Source organism: Microcaecilia unicolor, chromosome 7, assembly GCF_901765095.1.
Source record: "Microcaecilia unicolor chromosome 7, aMicUni1.1, whole genome shotgun sequence".
NCBI lineage: Eukaryota > Metazoa > Chordata > Amphibia > Gymnophiona > Siphonopidae > Microcaecilia > Microcaecilia unicolor.
In genome coordinates, this window is record NC_044037.1 from 189,535,291 (window position 1) to 189,554,553 (window position 19,263).

The 19,263-nt window shown below is 41.2% G+C and overlaps 1 protein-coding gene across 1 annotated transcript in view; it reads left to right on the forward strand.

Annotated features, from left to right (window-relative positions):
- The first annotated feature begins 1,601 nt into the window (after positions 1 to 1,601).
- IKZF2 (IKAROS family zinc finger 2) overlaps positions 1,602 to 19,263 on the forward strand; it is a 405,473-nt gene continuing 387,811 nt past the window's right edge. Inside the window, exons 1-3 of the mRNA XM_030209307.1 lie at positions 1,602 to 1,777; positions 4,302 to 4,350; positions 4,927 to 5,031. Coding sequence (XP_030065167.1) covers positions 4,317 to 4,350; positions 4,927 to 5,031 — 139 coding nt within the window. The 5' untranslated portion in view covers positions 1,602 to 1,777; positions 4,302 to 4,316. The remainder of the gene's footprint in view (positions 1,778 to 4,301; positions 4,351 to 4,926; positions 5,032 to 19,263) is intronic.

Here is a 19,263-nt window from a genome sequence, read left to right on the forward strand (position 1 = left end):
TAATGCCGCCTCTACTGGAACAGCAGAAACTCAGCTCTGGAAGTTAATCCAGATAGCCTGCAAGACAAGTAAGGGTAAAGGGTCATGGATTTGATATACCGCCTTTATGCTACTGAGACATTGGATGGCCCATGTATCTGAACAGGTTAAGATACAAGTGTGCTGCACAGATCCATTACGGAGGCGATTTTCAAACTGTTAACATTGGGAAAAAACTGTGCATACTTTTTACCAACAGGGTCTACACCAACTCTGTACACGAGTAATTTTGCTTTGAAATTTACTGTGGCTAGAAAGAATGCACAGCCACATGCACCTGATCTTTCTGCAGGCAGATTTTTGCTGGAAGAGTAGGTGAGACAGTTTTAAAATACTTTACCTGCCCCCACCAAAACACGCCCCTGGGAATGCCTCTTCTCAGTGTGGCTAAAGGGGCACACCCACACAGAGGAAGGGTAATTTTCAAAGAGCAGATTAACTCACCTAAACTGCTTTGAAAGTGATCCTTTATATAAATATACAAATTATTCCAGTTTTCTTATTGCCTTTTGCTATGCTTTTTAATGTTTTCCTTGAACTTCAGATCACACAGCAAGCACCAAAACTGTGATCATTAACATTCACTTTCCTTATTACAATAGATGGAAAAGTCACAATAGCTTTTAGATTTATTTCTTAGCATTTTACCGGTAAGTTCTCTTTTCTTCAACAGCAGCATAGTAGCCTTTCCTTCTAAGCACATGTACTGTCTGTGCACCTGTCTGCCACATTACCAAATACATAAAGCCGTAATAATAAAAAAAAATATATATATATATTTGCCTTCACTTTCAGGACACAGTACAAGGCTACGGTAATTAACCAGTCGAGGTCACCCTAAGCCCCGTCCCAAGTAACTCTCCTGTCTGTTACTTGCAATCCTCCACTATTCATCGGCGTTCTGATGGAGAGAATTTCAGTATCAAAATCAATCTGGGAGTCGGGGTAGGGAAAGATGGATCAATTATTTCCAAATAACTGGGGGTGTCAAACAAATGACCCCTCCCTGAACACAATGAAGAAGCCTGCTAAGTATTGGGGGTGCTCACCATCACCCACTGGCAAGGCATCCACAGATCTGGCTCCTATGCTCACAACACCCCAAAACTCCTGGTCGCCCGTCTCCCACCCCACTTATAACCTCGGTCATCAAGCATCTCACCAAAACAGCGCAACACGCCCGCCTCTCCTGCCAACCCTTGCACGCATCCCAGGTACCGGGAAGCTGCGGAGCTGCCACAAGAAAACCCCCAACTGCGGGCGATCAGGGGCTGAGCGCGCGATCGGCGAGCTCAGCTGTCGCCACCGTGCAAGCGCGAGAGCACTGAGGAGACTTCGGCCGCTTCCGCCTCCCCGGCGTAGGGGCCGAGGCAGGGGCGGACCGTCCTGTAATCGATTGCCGAGCGCCTTGAGCGGCTCGCGCGCCTTCGCCAGTCCTGCCTGGCAGGGAGGGAGGGTGTCTGGGGAGGGGGAGGCCAGCCGAGGGATCTGTTTCTCGGGGTTTGTTTGACCAGCTTGGCTCTGCTGAAGATGGAGGAAGTGTAGGCAGGATTACCCTTAGCTACAGCTTCCCTGCCTTAGTTTCCACAATCAGCTGCAGTGCACAACACACACAGACTAAAGGAGGAAAAAAAAATACAGATCTATGTGTGAGGGAGAGAAGGAAAGCACAGCATTTAATCTGTTAGAAAGGGGGAAGACATAAAGGAAGGGGTGATGGAATTATTGCACTGTTAAGGTAATTAATGGCTTGCTTTATTCCTTTTTTTTTTCTTTTGGAATATTCAGTTGTGCCTTTATGTTCGATTTGGTGTGCTTTACTGTCTGAGGATTTATTTTTTTGAGGGGTGGGGGGAGGCACTGTTTGAAAGTTAAGTGTAATTACGTACCCGTCTCTGGAGCTGGGTGAGGATCAAATGACTTGTTGCTAAGCGAAAATAATCCTTTGGAAAAAAGGGGAAATCCTGGATGTAGAGTACAGTCATATTGTTAGATCCGTCCTAGCTCTCTCCCTCTGTTCTGGCTGTGACAATGACTGCTCTGTGAGGTGTTAGACTGGGTTAAAGAAAAACATGTCTCGTCTTCTTTTAAAAGAGAACATTTTTTGTGTTGTTGTCAAGGGGATACTGACCCGATCTGATCAGGGAGAAAATGTTGTATTGGGATTAAATCCTGCGAAAATAGCTACCTGTAAAGGAAAGGGTCCGGTCTTAAATAAAATAAAAAAAATAATCTTGCATTGACACCTGTTTACAAAGCATGGATTTATTCATGGAAGATTGAATGAAGAGTGAATGAGGGAAAAACGCTTAATAATATGAATATTAAAGCGTGGATATACATATTTTTCTAATAGACATGTGCATATGTATTTGCCAAAGGCCAGAGCAGATCCTGAGAAGTTGGCCTGCGTTTCTCTTCTGTTGCCTCTCCTTGTTTTCCAACCCCCCTCTTCTTCTTCCTTTTTTTTTTTCGCTTTGCTTCTCCAGGTTTCTTTCTCAGCTTCTTTGGAAAGAACCGGTGGATCCAGTTTTTTTCATCTAGTTAATCGCTTTACTGGAGTAGTGACCTCTCTGTCTCTTTCTTTCCTGAAAGTACGTGACATTCCTGAGTAACTTTCCCTGCCAGACCATCCCTAGGTTATGTGTATGTGGTTTTTTTTTTTTCATTTGTTCTTTTTCCTGCTAGAAAAGGTGTGTGCTAGATTTTTTTTTAACCAGTGTGAAAAAGAATCCAGGTACAGTTGTCTTTCTGCTTTGAGAGCCTGGCAGGGGTGCTTCCACTTGCTCCTTGCCTTTAATTGTTTGATTAAATTTGCCTCTTTGTGACAACTTAACACGGAGATTGTCAAATCCTTAGGACTGGAAACTTGGAGCTGCTGTCACAGGCATGACATGGTGATCGCTTCTATTTTAATTATTTCTTTCTGATTAACTTTCTTTGTGGCCCTGAAGGTTGACTGTTTCATTGGTGGGACGTTTCTTCCTGTTATTTCTGACGTTTCTCCCCTCCCCCCCCCCCTTTTTTTGTTTTAAAGATAAGTAAATTTCAATCAGCCAATAATCTCCTGCTTGATCTTGAGGAACCTCACATGGGAAGTTAAGGTGCCAAAAGTTGAAACTTGCTACTAGTGTTTTTAACACTTAGCAGCACTTTGGAAACCTTGCTGGTAATAAACAGCAGGTTGAAACTTAAGTGTTATCATCTTGTCTCTGTTGGGAATTCGAGCTGCCTACCATACATGGGAGACAGAGCCAAGAGGAACACAGAAGAGAGTATACCTACCCATACATGTATAGTTTGTAATTTATTTTTTGGGAAGTGGCTTGGAGACAAGAACTGAAGCTGCCTGTTTTCCAGTAAGTAATATAGAAATTCCAGGAGCCAGGGCTAAATATACTTGGCAGATCAATACAGAAATGGCTCATTGTGAATAATTTAACTGCTAGTGATGGGAGAGTTTTGAAACTACAGGCGAAAAGGGCAAGGCAAAAAAAATGTAGATTTTCATGCCAGTTCTTTTAACTTTTATTTACTTAAAAGAAAAGGCTATGGTTATTAATGTATTTACAGTGAAAAGCAGTGGCAGTCATAGATTTTATAAGCTCCTTAGGAAAGGAGTCTTTCAGTTAGTTGTTTAACTTACTCTGTTGTCCAACACATGATGGTATGCTTATCAGTTTTTCAATATCCGGTGATTAAAAATGTTATTTTATGTTATACTACAGTATACTCAGAAGCTTTATTTGTTAATGCAAACATACAATGAAACATGACAAAATTCTTCAACAACTGTACTGAAATAATCAAAGGCAGGTGCATGGATAGGGGAAGTTTAAAGCAGGTGCACCGATGAAGGATTACATGAAGAACTAAGTGGTGAGAACGTTAGTGAGATTCTGATGAAATAAGTTTGTTTGAACTGAGAGAAGCAACTTTAAAAATAATGTCATAAGTAAGTTTCCTTGTTTAGAAAACTGCCTCCAGAAATCATATGTCTATGTGTGCTTTAGTCTTTTCGAATAACCAGGAATTTCTTTGGCTAACCTAATTCAGAAAAGCATTCCTATCCCACTTCAGGAGTCTGATTGTGAGCCGCTTATCTTTAATAATACCTCTGTATAAGAGGGTGGCAGAACTTTCGCGTAGGGTTCATCAAGTGAGGAGAAATAGATGTGTGTGTGTCTAAACTGTTTCAAGTCAACTGTTTGCTTGCTGAGCTATGAAGTATCTGTTTAAGACAGGATCATCTTGTTTTTCAGCCCTGCACTTTGACTATGGACACAGAGGCTACTGATGGCTACATTACAAGTGAGTACTGAACTCTCATTTCCAGACTTTGGGTAGAATTCCCCTTGGCCAGCCTTGTGCCAAATTTTGCAATACAACTTTGATGTATGCAGCCATTGTCATTTGCTAGAAATTACGCCGCTCTTTAAAAAGATGAAAACTGGCATGCTGATTAAATGCACAACTGGCCTTCTACTTTCCCAAACTCCTGTAGTCGCTCAGAAATCCAGTAATAGTAATTACAGGAACTTACAAGGTTTCCCTTTCTTAAAATGAAGAGAGCAAGTGTTCAGCTCATAGCTTTCTTCCCAAGATGACTATGGAGAGCAAAATGGTTATCGTACTTTCCAGCTCTGGCATCATGTGTTGGGCACTGAAAGCAACAAACCTCAACTGAGGGTTAGCTTGCTTTTATAAACATGTATGCTTGTTGTAGCTATAGCAAGTGGCTCCATATTATTATGTTTTCATATTAGTTAGTGGCATGCTGTGCATGGCTTTGGTTCTGGGCCAGCCCAAGAAGGCAACATACAATGTCGTGGTAATACTTATTGAGCCCTTGGGCTGCAACTAAAAGGGTGTGTTTTCTGAAAGCAGGTGACAGTGAGCTTTTGACCGAAAGAGAGCACTCCAGTATGGCAATTGATCTCACCTCCAGCACACCCAATGGGCAGCATGTTTCCCCGGGTCACATGACGAGCAGTAAGTCTTTTTTTCAACATCCACCCTTTTCTATCCAGTTCCCTAGTGTGATCTATGTGTGGGCTCCTTTCGTCTGTGGGATCCTCTCACTGACAAAAGGTGGCTTTACTGAGGGAAGTAGGGCAGTGCACGTTGCCAACTAGTTCCTGTTTTTCTAAGTGCTTCACCTACATATGAACCTGCTTACTGGTCTGAACTACCCCAGGGTGGCATTTGGCAGCTGGTGTTTACCTGTACCAGGTAGGAAACACTAGACATTTCTAGTAATCAAGTAAGCCCAACAATTACTAAGAGTCAGAGCAGGGATATTTCCTTTCCATCATGATTTTCAAATTATTTGTGTACTTATGGACATGGGGGGAGGGGGCTATGCCAAAAATGACAGTTTTTTTTTAATTCACTCTTGTAACATGTTCTTTAGTTGACCCAAAGTGGTTAACTGTGCGCTGGAAAGCATTTTGTTCTGAACTGTAACAGTAACTGAAAATTGGTATTCTTAGACCTAGATTTTAAACTAATTGAAAAAATTGTGCTCAAGTTGTTTTTTTTTTTTTTTACTGGGAAAGCTATAGACCAGTTACTTACGGAGTAGGCTAGTTGTTAGTGCAGCGGACTTTGATCCTGGGAAATTGGGTTCAATTCTCACTGCAGCTCCCTGTGACTCTGAGCAAGTCACCTAACCCTCCATTGCCCCAGGTACAAATAAGTACCTGTATATACTATGTAAACTGCTTTGAATGTAGTTGCAAAAACCACAGAAAGGCAGTATATAAAGTCCCATTCCTTTTCCTAAATTCCAGGTAGTACAGCTTCTGATATAGTTTAGCAGCTCTTACAAGTGCAGCATGGATGCGTTTGGTTGGTATTTTCAATATGTTTTGAGCACAAAGAAAGTAGCTTCTTGTAGTGTTGCTTATACTTTCTGTGTTACATAACTGAAATCGTAGCTGATTTTCAGGTGTCTGTCTACTCACCTGCCTCCATCTGTAAAGTACATTGTGTAGAGTCTGACACCATTTTCTATATAATTTGAGAAAATATTTAAAGGAATAAGATGTAAAGGTTTGAGGACTGGGATCTTTAGCATTTTGGTTTCTTAATTTTTTTTGTCTACAGACCTGCAAAATACAGAATTGTTATGTAGATGGACAATTAACTGCACCTGGTTCCAGGCTCTAAGTTTTGATATCCTTAAGCTGAACATGTCATTACAAGATCAGATATTTTTAAGCTGTCATTTTGATAGTTCTTATTAACCAGATAAATGAAACATTTTCATGATTATTTTCTTTCTTCTGAGATTTTTTTTTTTATGCGGAAAAAGTTGTAAAATATATACCTGTTAGGATGGAATGGCTTTCTTAAATATGTAATAGATTTGCATTATTGCCAAAGATATAGATCTGAAGAGATGACACATATATTTTGTTTAAAATAGTTTTATTTATTTATTTTTAGTTACGTAAATGTGACTCATTTTTGATTAAGCTCATTGGCTAATAGTACAGTGTATACAGCTCCTAGGTGTGGTAGAAATTCATTGGAAAATCTAAGGTTCATATATTGGGTTATAATGAAAAGATAAATTTCAGGTCTCTTAACGGTATTCTCGGTTCTTAATATTACAGTGAAAATTCAAGTGTACATACTTGTTCTGTGAGGATGATATAGTGTAGTTACATAACTACATTTTTCTTTTAGATACAGTATGTATGGAAGACTTTTCTTTTGGAGCGATACGACACATTTAGTTATTAATTTTGTTTTTGGCAGGTGTAGTATTAGATTTATGGGATAGATTTACTAAAAGCTGCTACTGCATACTTTATTATTAAGGGAGGGGGGAGAATTATTATCATGGGCTACCTTTAAGACAGGGTATTTTACCACAACATAAGAACACAAGTCATGCTATTTTAACACGTCTCATTTTATGAAATGAGACCGTATGTTAACATAGCACGACTTGTGGTAAAATAGCCAGTCTTAATGGTAGCCTACATTGATAACTTCTCCCCTAAATAGGTCCCGGTGTGGGAAGTGATGCTCATTAATGCATATCGACGCATGGTAACAAGGTATCGCCTTTTGATAAATACAGCTTCAGCAGTTGTACAAGTACAAGTAACCTTTTCATGTCTTCTGTGGCAGGATCTGAAATTTCCAGAATTTTTTAGAAATTAAAGTTAGAGGATGAATGACAAGGCAAAATGTTTTTGGGCCGCCATCTTTTGTGGTTTGTGCTATGATTTTTAGTTAGGGTAGAAGATTAATTTTTTGCCAAAACTAAGAGCCCAAGGAAAGGATATATATGTTTACCTTATTGGCACAACTAATTTAGGGCCCTGTTTACTAAGGTGCACTAGCATGTTTAGCGCATGTCAACAATTAGAACACGGTAAAAGTGCAGACGCCCATAGAAATATTATGGGCATCTACAGCTTGCGCTAAAAATGCTAATGTGTTCCTAGCACAGTACCTCACGATGTTGAGAACAAGAGATTGCAGACAGCAGCCACCAAGAAATTGAGAGTTGTGACTTGCACCTGACCCCTAAATGCATGGAAAGGACATGCTATCTTGCTGTCCCAAAATTCCTCTTTAACATTAAGCATAAAAATGCCATGGCCTTTATTCATTTGCAATATATCTCTATATTAATGAATGTATTAGACTATCTGAAGCAGTTTGTATTGATAAATACTTTATGTACAGGAGAAGGAAGAAGAAAGGAAGGGGGGGGAGGGAAGCTTGGCTGGTTTGTGAGAAAGTTGCAAGTTCTGGTTGCCATGGAGGTAGGTCGAACTGATAAAGATTGTGGTTTGTCACTCATGTCCAGTTCCTTCAAATGGATATGAAACTGTAAGTTAAAATGTCTACAAGGAAAAAAAAAGTCTCTGAATTAGTAGATGTACAGCAATTATTAGATGTTTGTAGAGTTTATGGCTAATATTAGGAGTTATTGGTATGATTAGGATGATGAAATAGTAGGCCCTTAGTTCAGCATTTGAGTACAATGACTATGGGTAGCAGTAATACAAACATCTTGATAATATGTCATGAATATGCTTCAGGCCTACTGTGGCAGGGCCCATAGGAGCCGACTTTACAAAATGATTGGGGGCGTTGAATGAATGCATACTTGCGTAAGAAGTACTGGCATGCTGCTCAGAGCCAGAAACAAGTAGCAGGGAGCAGCAGTCTATTTATTTGGCTGGTGGGGCTCAGTATCACTGCCAGCAAAGGTAAAGGAGTTCAGAGATGCCAAGGGTAGCCCATCTCAAAGCTGGAGATTTACCACCGCTATTCTGGAGATTGAAGGCCAGTGACTGAGGTTTTTCTTGTGTCCTGCAGCCATGTCTTAAACCAGTTCTGGCAGATGCACTTTCAAAAAACTGTCATATATATAATACATCTAAAACTTAATTATTATCTTCTCATTTCCATCTTCCAAAATTCCTGACAGCAGCTGTACAGATCAGCAGGACTCAAAGCAGTCCAAAACAAGTAAAGTCAGAAACACAGTTTACACCTAATTATTCAACCACCCTTAGGATTCACCTTTAGGTTTAAAAAGCAAAACCATGTGCATGTAAGGATTGGGTAAACGAATTAAAACAAAGTTTAAAGCAAATGCCCTAAATAAGTAATCATTGGTAGCAATAATGAAACAGTGATAATAATAGCAAGCAGCCAGAGCCAACAAATTTATTTTCCATTGAACGTATTATTTATTTATGTATTTAGGACATTTATATCCCACATTTTCCTGTACAAATTAAAGTAAAATAATTAACTTTGTATGAACTTGGAACTTGTGCTAAACTGGACAGTTTTGATATGTTTAGACTGACTTGACAGAACTTCTGCACGAGTGAAGCCCTTCTCTCATTATTCAGTACCTGTGTTTGAAACAGTAGTAATAAAAAAGACAAGTCCATTTTTATAATATACCACTACAATCCACAAAACAAAAGGAGCAAGTTCTCACATGCTATCTTTTTCTTTTGATGTAGACACAGGAAAAAAAAGATGTTAAGGCTCCCAGGTTTTAATTGTACTTATAAATAGTAAGTTGGATTGTTAAGTACCTGATTCTCATATCGTTATGTCTGTTAACATCTCTGCATGAATATAGGGAGTCCCTATAACCAGCTTCTTCCAATGACACACTGATTTAAAAATTTAGGACAAATTAGTACTCTAACCGATGAAACCAATACTTCCTCTGTGTACATCCCTATGCTGCAGAAGCCCAAGCCAGCATGTTTAACGTGTGAGATCAAATAAAAATGCTACCAACAGTAAAGAACAACAACTTGTATAGAGCAACTCACTCGCACCTCCGCTCCTTGCCTCTTCTTGTTCTGCTGCGTTTAATTTTTTTAAAGCAGTGCTAGTGGCATGCTTCGGCAAGAGCAGGCTGCTTCAGCCAATCCCAGCTGCCTTCCTTCAGCCTGTCCTGCCTCCGAGGGCTGAAGGTGAGCCATAGAGGTGCTGTATGGGGGGGTGGGGCGGGCAGTGGGGAGAGAAGATGCACAAATAAGCCACAGGAGGAGGAGGAGGAGGGGGAGGACAACGATGCTGAGAGGGGATCCGAGCCTAAATTTTGAGAGCCGGTTGTTAAAGTAGCACCCAAAATTCTTAAAAAATTAACAAATGTCTCGCTGGCTCCAGCACACCGCTGCGCGGATCCCAAAATATTGGGGTCGCTTGAGCACCCACAGCACCCACGGACTCGACGCCTATGGCAGGGCAAATTCTTAGGGTTCAGAGCACTGTACTCTGTATGCCCTTGTGCCAGCACTGGCAATTAAATCTGTGCTGTTTGTGATGGTAGTTGTGGTGCAGAGACCACAGGGTCCCATGTCACATACAACATGGTCCTCTATATCGTTCTGGATTTCTGTGGTAGAAATAAAGGCTAACAGTGGACTAAATTAATACATTTGTGACTAGCTTTTAAGAACATTTGAGATGATATCTAGCCTACGCCAGTCATCCTTTTTTAAGCTGCTGAGAGCCGCAGGCTGAATTAAGCTCAGAACTTCAATGCTGGTCCTTGTCTTGTAATCGGCATTGAATATCCGGGTCAGCATGGCTATCCAGAATACCTGTGCACCAGCCGATATCCAGACCAGGTCCTAACTTAATCCACTTACTTAGCCGGTTAGCGGACTGAATATTGCCGATAACTGGGTAAATAGCTCTGCCCCTGGACCACCCTGATACTGCCTGGACAGTGCTGTGGTGGTCATAGGAGATTCTGAACAGCACTGTCCAGTTAAGTGCTGTGAATATCCCCTCCTGATGTGTTTAACGTGGTTTAACTCAGCAGGAAATTAAACCTTTCTGAATATCAGGCCTTATGTTTCCTTCATCAAATCAAGGAGGCATAACTATCAAGTCAGTCACAAATATTTAAAGCTGGCCCATGAAAAAGATACCACCTTCAACTTACTTGTTTGCTCTTGTTTTTTTACAATGACAATCTTATGCCACAATCCACAGACCGCAGCTCCTTCTGGAAGATGCTAAACGTGGATCCTGAATCTGGATATTAGGTTTTGCCACAGGTCAATGACTGAAACTCTTTTCCCCTGGGGCTGTGAATGATTCTTCTACAGTATCCCCAGTCATACGTGGAGCAGAAATTGAACCTGGGAATCAAACTTGGGTCTCCTACACTGCCAGTGAACAAGTGGCCAGGCCCTTTGACCTTTAATTTTGTGTATCCAAGTAGACTTACATCACCATACTACTCCACTGCAGATTAGGAAATGTACGGGCAGTTCCTGGGCTCCTATGGCAGCTTGTCACTGCCTGTAGATGAGTGCTTCTCAACCCAATCCTTGGGGCACACCCAACCAGTTGAGTTTTCAGGATATCCCCAATGAATATGCATGAGAGAGATTTACATGTACTGTCTCCTTGGTATCCAAATCTATCTCATGCTTGTTCATTGTGGATATCCTGACTAGCTGGGTGTGCCCCAACAACTAGGTTGAGAAACACTGCTTTAGATAACCAGTTGACTGCATATCTCTTGACACTACCCTTTATAGAATCACGCTTAGCTCCAGTTCTTACATGCCCTTGGTTTGGACCGAAAAGTCACTAACTGGGTTAGAAACTAGTTAAGTGAAAGAAGACAGAGGGTGGTGGTAAATGGAGTTTACTCAGAGGAAAAGGTTGTGACCAGTGGTGTACCACAGGGAGGGATCAGCCCTTGGCACAGTTCTTTTTAACATCTTTGTAACATCTATTGCAGAAGGGCTGTTGGGTAAAATTTGCTTCTTTGAGGATGATACAAAACTCTGTAATAGGGTAGACACCCCTGCTGGTGTGGATAAATGAGGAGGGATCTTGCTAAGCTAGAAGAATGGTCCGGAAATTGGTAGCTATAATTTAATGCTAAAAAATGCAGGGTCATTTACTTGAGCTACAGAAATCCAAGGGAGCAGTACCATTTAGGTGGAGAAGTACTTCTCTGCTCAAAAGAAGAGTGAGACTTGGGGGTGATCGTTTCTGACGATCTCAAGGTGGCCAAACAGGTGGAAAAGGTGTTGGCCAAAGCCAGAAGGATGCTTGGGTGCATAGGGAGAGGAATGACCAACAGGAAAAAGGAGGTGATAGTGCCTCTGTATAAGTCTCTAGTGAGACTCCCATTTAGAGTACTGTGTGCAGTTCTAGATACCGCACTTTAAAAAAGATATAACCAATATGGAGTTGGTCCAGAGGGTGGCTACTAAAATGGTCAGTGGTCTTCATCTTAAAACATATAAAGACAGACTCATAGATATACCTCGGAAGAAAGACAAGAGAGAGGAGATATGATTGAGACATTTAAATATCTCTGCAGCATAAATGCACAAGAGTCAAGTCTCTAAACTGAAAGGAAGCTCTAGAAGGACAAGGCATAAAATGAAGTTGAAGGGGGATAGACTCAAAAGCAATCTAAGCAAATACTTCTTGACAGAATGGGTGGTGGATGTGTATAACAACCTCCTGGTGGAGGAAGTGGAGACAAGGACTCTATCTGAATTTAAGAAAGCATGGGACAGGCATGTGGGATCTCTAAGGGGGAGGAAGAGATAGAGGATGATATGGATGGGCAGACTGGATAGGCCATTTTCGATGTTTCTAACTTTAGATGCCAGCCTTCTATAACGATGTGTGCAACTTTTCAGAATGCTCCGTCATGCCAATAGCCATGAGTTAGGCGCCATACCTTATAGCGTGCAGCCAGATGTGAACACATATTTTAGTGAGTACCAATTAACTTCAGCAATTGGTTGTTAGCACCCAATTATTGATAAGGGCGTGTTAATTTGTGCATGCAATTGTGGGCGCCGTATTTAGAATCCAGGGGAAAGAGCGTGCACTCTCTTGGAAATGTGCACTATTTTTCTGTAGTGTGCATATGTGTGCACTGTTGGCGCATGCGAGAGTACACACTCTGTGCCAGCAGTGTGTGCCCTTTCAGAAGGGTGAGCACTATTGATAGCACATGAGAAATATAACATTTTTGTGTTTTCTTTGCTCATATTAATTTGTCAGCTCCACGAAACGACATAGGAAATGTCAATTTAACATTTCCTATGTTGTTTCAAACAAATGCACTTCCCTCTAATGGGGTACTTTTTCAAGGTATTTCTGTGGGTAAATTAGTGTTTAATCTTTCATAAAATTGCCCAGAGTATGCGCTTCTAAACTTATGTGCAAACAGCCAGAGCATGCATAAGTTTATCTGACCTGAGTGGTGGTGTTCTTGGGGCCAGAGATAGGGAGGAGCTATCGCTTACATGTATAATAAACCAAGCAAGTTGTACATACAAAATAACATCTCTAAATTTGTGTGTGTACCTTATGTGGGGTAATTTTCACAGATTAAGTATGCGTGCACTTAGAAAACTGGTGTAATGTATATTCTTGCTGCCTAAGGGGTCCTTTTACTGAGGTGCGCTGAAAAATGGCTTGCAGTAGTGTAGGCGTGGGTTTTGGGCACGCACCGATCCACTTTTCAGCGCACCTGTAAAAAAAACTTTAAAAAAAAATATTTTGCCGAAATTGGACGTGCGACAAAATCAAAATTGCTGCGCTTCCATTTTGGGTCTGAGACCTTACTGCCAGCCATTGACCTAGTGGTAAAGTCTCATGCAGTAACCAGGCAGTAATGACCTACGTGCGTCAAATGCCTCTTGAAACGCGTCCGATACGCATGTCTAGAAATAAAAATTATTTTTCAGCTGCGCGTATCGGACGCGCGCCAAAAATGAAATTATTGCAAGAGCCATGCGGCTTACTAAAAGTTCCCCTAAGTTAGGCAGCCTGCTAAAGAATTACTTTTGTTTGTTTGGTGATGTGCACATTTTGATAATTAGGCACCAGATATTGCAGGTAATTTTAGAAGGATTGCATAGCATTTACATGTTTAAATAGCTGTTTTAGAAATCCACAACTTACATGTGTTGATCAGCAGCATTCCCGGTTTCAGTTATAGGTGTGTGTTTGGGTGGTTAGGAAAAGTCTGCATGTTATGCTGATTTTGCAACGGTAATATATAAACACTTAAAAACTAGATATTGGCATTTACACGTGCTCCAAGGCACACATAAATGTCACCTAACTGCTTGTTTGGACCTGGGGTTAGCACAAGTGTGAGGGGACTTACTTCTCTGGTGTTTAGTATCAGACGTGTTTTTTTTAATCTCAGCTCCTTAACTGGCTCTTCCTTGAATTTTAGTTTTATAAGATCTAGCACAGAGATTTTCAACTTTTTTCATCTCGTTGCACACTTATACGGCACTAAAATTGTCAAGGCACACCCCCTCACAAAGAGTCCAGCATTTTATCTTCCCTCCCCCCACCTCACAAAAATAGTACAGCATTTACCTTCTCTTCCCCCCACCCCCACAAAAATAGTCCAGCATCTCCCCGTGTCTCTGTTGACCCCCCCCCCCTCCCCCCGTGTGCGTTTTAAAAGTTTTCTTGTCTCTAATGGTCCTTGGCATGGAACAGCGATTCATTTTTATAATTAGGCTCTCATCAATTCCGGAGCCTTCTCTCTATGTAACTTCCTGCTTCCACAAAGGCGGGAAGTGCCAGATAGAAGGCTCCAGGGTTGATGTGAGCAGGCTGTATGAATCACTGCTCCCTGTCACCAACCGCTGGAGACAAGAAAACTTACTCCATTCTGGCACAAATTGAGCTGGTCCAACTCCCGTAGCATGCCAGGGGATCAGCTGTTGCACACCAATGTGCCACAGCACACTGGTTAAAAAAACGCTGATCTAGCAGTTAAGCGTTACAAACCCTGAGCAATGCCACTCTCTTGTTTGAATGTGTTCCTTTGTGTGATGGCTGTACATGCTGAAAGCTGCCCATGCAAAGCTGGTGCAAGAGCAGTGGGCACCCTAGGCAACATTCAACCTTATAGCCCCCCCACCACTCCCCATTAATTTTCATATCCCTAGCCTGAACCCCCTTCCCAAGATTTTGATATACTCAACAATTATGATCATCACACCAGCATCCTATAAAATGTAGGTTAATTTATGTTCTGATGGTTCCTTGAGTTTATATATTTGTCTGCAACTATTGTTATGCTTTTGCTGCTCTAAGAAAATGCCACCCTAGGCAGCTGCCTAATCGTGCCTAATTCTCAAACTTATGTCAGAAAAAGGCTGTGCCTTCAGTAAGCCTTTTGTAAAATACTAGGAGGCAAAAATGCACATCCTCACCTGGATGTCCAAATTCCTACCTTCAATAAATCTTGCCTCCTCTAGTTTGAGGCTCCATTGTTCTTATTATTCCATCTGGGCCCACTATACTACATTTTGGCACAAATTCCTACTTTGACAACTATCCGTTTGATACAAGCGCTGCATCAGTTGCAATTATTTGTACTACAACGATTAAACTGGTGATTTATTGTTCCTGATCACAAATTCTGAGTAGCTCCATTAGCAAAGTACTCAATGGGGCACTGAGAACTGTTTTACCGCCACAATTTTTATGCAGTTCTATAAAATGAGATCAAAGTTTTCAGCTATCTGAGTAAGGCGATGAGCCTGTAAGTATAGGAGGAAAAGTTTAATTTCTATCTTTAATACAGGTTTCATACACCAATTTGTGTTATGTTGTTTGGTTATCCAGGTTCACCTAAAAATTGTGAGGCCCTTTTACAAAGATGCGCTGAAAAATGGCTTGCGGTAGTGTAGACGTGTGTTTTGGGCGTGTGCAGAATCATTTTTCAGCACACCGGTAACAAATGCCTTTTAAAAAATGTTTTTGCCAAAAATAGGCGTGCGGCAAAATGAAAATGGCCCCGCGTCCATTTTGGGTCTGAGACCTTACTGCTAGCCATTGACCTAGCGGTAAGTTCTCACGCGGTAACCGGGCAGTAATGGTCTACATGCGTAAAATGCCGATTACTGCCCGCGGAAATATTTTCTGGTGTGTGCGTAGCGGATGGACATCAAAAATGAAATTACTGCAAGGGCCATGCGGTAACTCAATATTGATACGTGTTGGGCGCGCGTAGGCACCTACGGGGCTTAGTAAAAGGGCCCCTGTGTGAGATAACAAGGAGATACGTCTTTTGCAGTATTTCAGTATTGGTGCAAAAATAGCAATTAGTTTTATACTGAGACTCTCATCTAAGCAAGCCCAGTGGAAAACTGACATGCATGAATTTCCTATGGACAGTTTCAAAAACAGAGAGAAGTACATCTATGGAGATGTGGTTATCTGTTATGGGAAAACCAGTGTGTGAAAATGTTTATGTACATCAGTTTTCAACTGCTTTTTGATGCTTTCGCTTTACATCAGCTTGGTATTTATTTATTTATTTGTTACATTTGCATCCCACATTTTCCCACCTATTTGCAGGCTCAATGTGGCTTACATAGTACCATAAAGGCGTTCGCCAATTCTGGTATGAACAAATACAGTAATGTTGTGGTAGAATAAGGTTCGTGTGTACAGACACATTAGGGAATCGTAGAGAGGAAGAGTTATTATATGTCAATTACGAGCTTTGGTTTTGTTGTGTTGCAGGGTACAGGCATTTAAGTTGGGTGGGTAGGGTATGCCTTTTTGAACAGGTTAGTTTTTAAGGATTTCTGGAAGTTTAGGTGATCATAAGTTGTTTTCACGGCTTTTGGTAATGTGTTCCATAGTTGTGTGCTTATGTAGGAAAAGCTGGATGCATAGGTTGATTTGTATTTAAGTCCTTTGCAGCTTGGGTAATGGAGATTTAGGTATGTTTGTGTTGATCCTGTTGTGTTTCTGGTTGGTAGGTCTATGAGGTCTGTCATGATCCCAGGGCTTCGTTGTAGATAATTTTATGAACCAGGGTGCAGATTTTGAAAGCAATATGTTCTTTTATTGGGAGCCAGTGCAGTTTTTCTCGGAGGGGAATTTCTTGTAGTGAACTATGAACAAAACTCTACTGTTACAATAGGCCAAAATCGGCATAAAAAATAGCGCTTATCGCTATTCTATAAACCATGCTTACAGTTAGGCGCAGTTTATAGAATATCACCTGGCACTGGGAACCGCATCTACATTTAGGCACTACCATTTACACCAATGAAAACCCACATATAAGTTAGGCGTGAATCCCGCTAATTTTATAACAAGGTGCATAAATTTTAGGAATTCCCCTGACCGGCCCATGCCCCTCCCGTGGCCACACTCCCTTTTCAGATCCATGCACTAGAATTTACACGCACCTTTTTATAGAATACACCTAAAAACATGCGCACGTAAATTCTAATTATTGCCAATTAGTGCCGATAATTGCTTGTTGTCTATGGGTGCTGATTGGCTCATTAATCAATTAAGTTGCATACGCAAATTGGAAGTGTGTCCAAATATGCGTGTTCAACTCAAAGCGCCATATATAGAATCCGGGGGACATTATGTAAATGGACTCTTAAGGGAGTAATTCTGCTGAGTTTTTTTAGTTAAAATTATTTTTATGCACCCTGAAATGGTCCTGTGAAATTAGAAGATGACATTGAAGATTTTATTTTTCCTATGAAGGTGATTTAATCAGTTAATTACAATAGTCTTTGTCTAATGACACCATGTAGGCCTTGTAGGGTGTAGTTAGGCAATAAAGCTTGGAGTCAGTTGGAACTGCTGCTCTTTTTATTGGCCTAATGAGCCATGTCATGATGTAATTGTTTGCAGGATGTTAGTTCCAGAGGAAGAAAAAAAAAAGATATCTTGAGTTTTGTACTCTGTTTCACTATTCAGAATCTAAGTGCATAAAAAGTGATTTCACTGCCTTGGGCCCTGTTTAGTAAGCTATAGGCGCACTAGCGTTTTTTAGCACGTTCTAAATGCTAGAGACACCCCCAACACAGAAATATATGGGTGTCTAGTGTTTAGCGCACTAATTTTAGCACGCGCTAAAAACGCTAGCGCACCTTAGTAAACATGGCCCCTTGTGTGTTAGAGATGGTTGCTTTCCTTCTTGCTTCTAATAGACAAGGATCTGTAAATCCACCATCACAGTTTTCAGTAATCATCAGCCTGGCTGGAAGTCTCTGTAGAGGCTGAGGATTGAATGGCTACAGAAAACGATTTGTCCTCCCACCTTTAATTATCGTCTCTTGAAAATAATGCTGAAGCAAAATGGTAGGGCAGAATGACAAAGCTCACACTGCTGCTGCCCTTCTGTGTCCCTCCTGTGGATAAATGGAAAGTATAGGGACCCTTTTACTAAGCCGCATTAAGTGGTAATGCGTTCTTAATGCAGGAAAATGACCTAATGCAGGACGAGGTAAAGCTAAACGTGTGGTATTTATTTATTTATTTTTTTGGAGGGATGTATCAGGGTGGTGCATGAGAGTTGATGCAGAATTCAGCTACTGCGCTGATATCACTGGCACACTAACTGGTGAGCGCATCCATAACGTGTGAGCACGCAGGAGGAGATTCCGTATATATGGCGCCTAAAAAATCCACGCTGAAATCGGTGCCAACTATGCTTATTCTATAATCAGCACCTTAGGCGCCGATTGTAGAATATGCTTAGTTGATATTTCATCGCCTAAATCTGCGCACATCCATTTACAGCAACTAAAACACGGCGTAGTTCCCGGCGCATAGATTTAGTTGCATTGGACCATATTCTATAACTAGGTGTCTAAATTTCAGAACGCTCACAAAATGCCCATTTCCCCGCCCATAACCATGCCCCTTTTGCCTACGTGTGTTATAAGTTCGGTGCACATCTTTGCAGAATATGCTTAGCAAGTTGTGCACCTAAATTCTAATCAGTGCCAATTAGTGCTCATTATTGCTTGTTAAGTGTTAATATCAATGCTTATTAGTTTAAGCCAATTAAGTTACGCACGATGTTATAAAATCTGCGGCGGCTAAATCTAAGCGCACTATATAGAATCCGGGGGATAGCGCCTTCTAAATAGGCGGCAGTAAGTGTTCCCACGGTATTTGTTTTAAATGGGCGCCTGCGAATGGCCAGAAACTCAAGAAATAGAAAAATGCCTTGATTACGGCCGCGCTGGAAATGGGCTTAGCGTGAAGGAAGACCTGCATTAGGACACACTAAGCCCTTTTACTAGCATAGCTTAGTAAAAGGGCCTCTAGTGCTGTTTGACACTGTTCCTGAGTACATGCTTCATTAAAATATTTAAACAAAATTAAAACTACTTTGAGAGTTTCTTACTATAAGGTCATAGCATGGCCACTGCTTGGATCTTCTGAATCTCATTTTCACATAGTGAATGATGACAAAAACAGAAGTAATTATCCACAAGGAAGACAACAAACCAGACAGTAACCCTTCTAGGAGAAACACTAGTCCAACACGTTTACTAAAGCGTGTAGGCGAGTATGGGCTTACAACACGTGTCAAATTAGAACTACCGCCTGGCTACTGCGTGCCCTGGGCGGTAATTCAAATTTTTATGTGCGTCCAAAAATATTTGTTATTTTCTGCCTTGCGGCGCTAACCAGGCAGTAATCGACAGTGTATGCGTTCTGACAATTACCGCCTGATTAATGCATCAGACCTTACCACTAAGTCAGTGGGTGACGATAAGGTCTCAGACCCAAAATAGATACGCACCAATTTTTATTTTGTCGCATGTCCATTTTTGGCCAAAAAAAGAGGCCTTTTTTTGCAGGTGCACTGAAAAATGGACCTGCGCGTGTCCAAAACATGCGCCTACACTAGCACAGGCCATTTTTTGG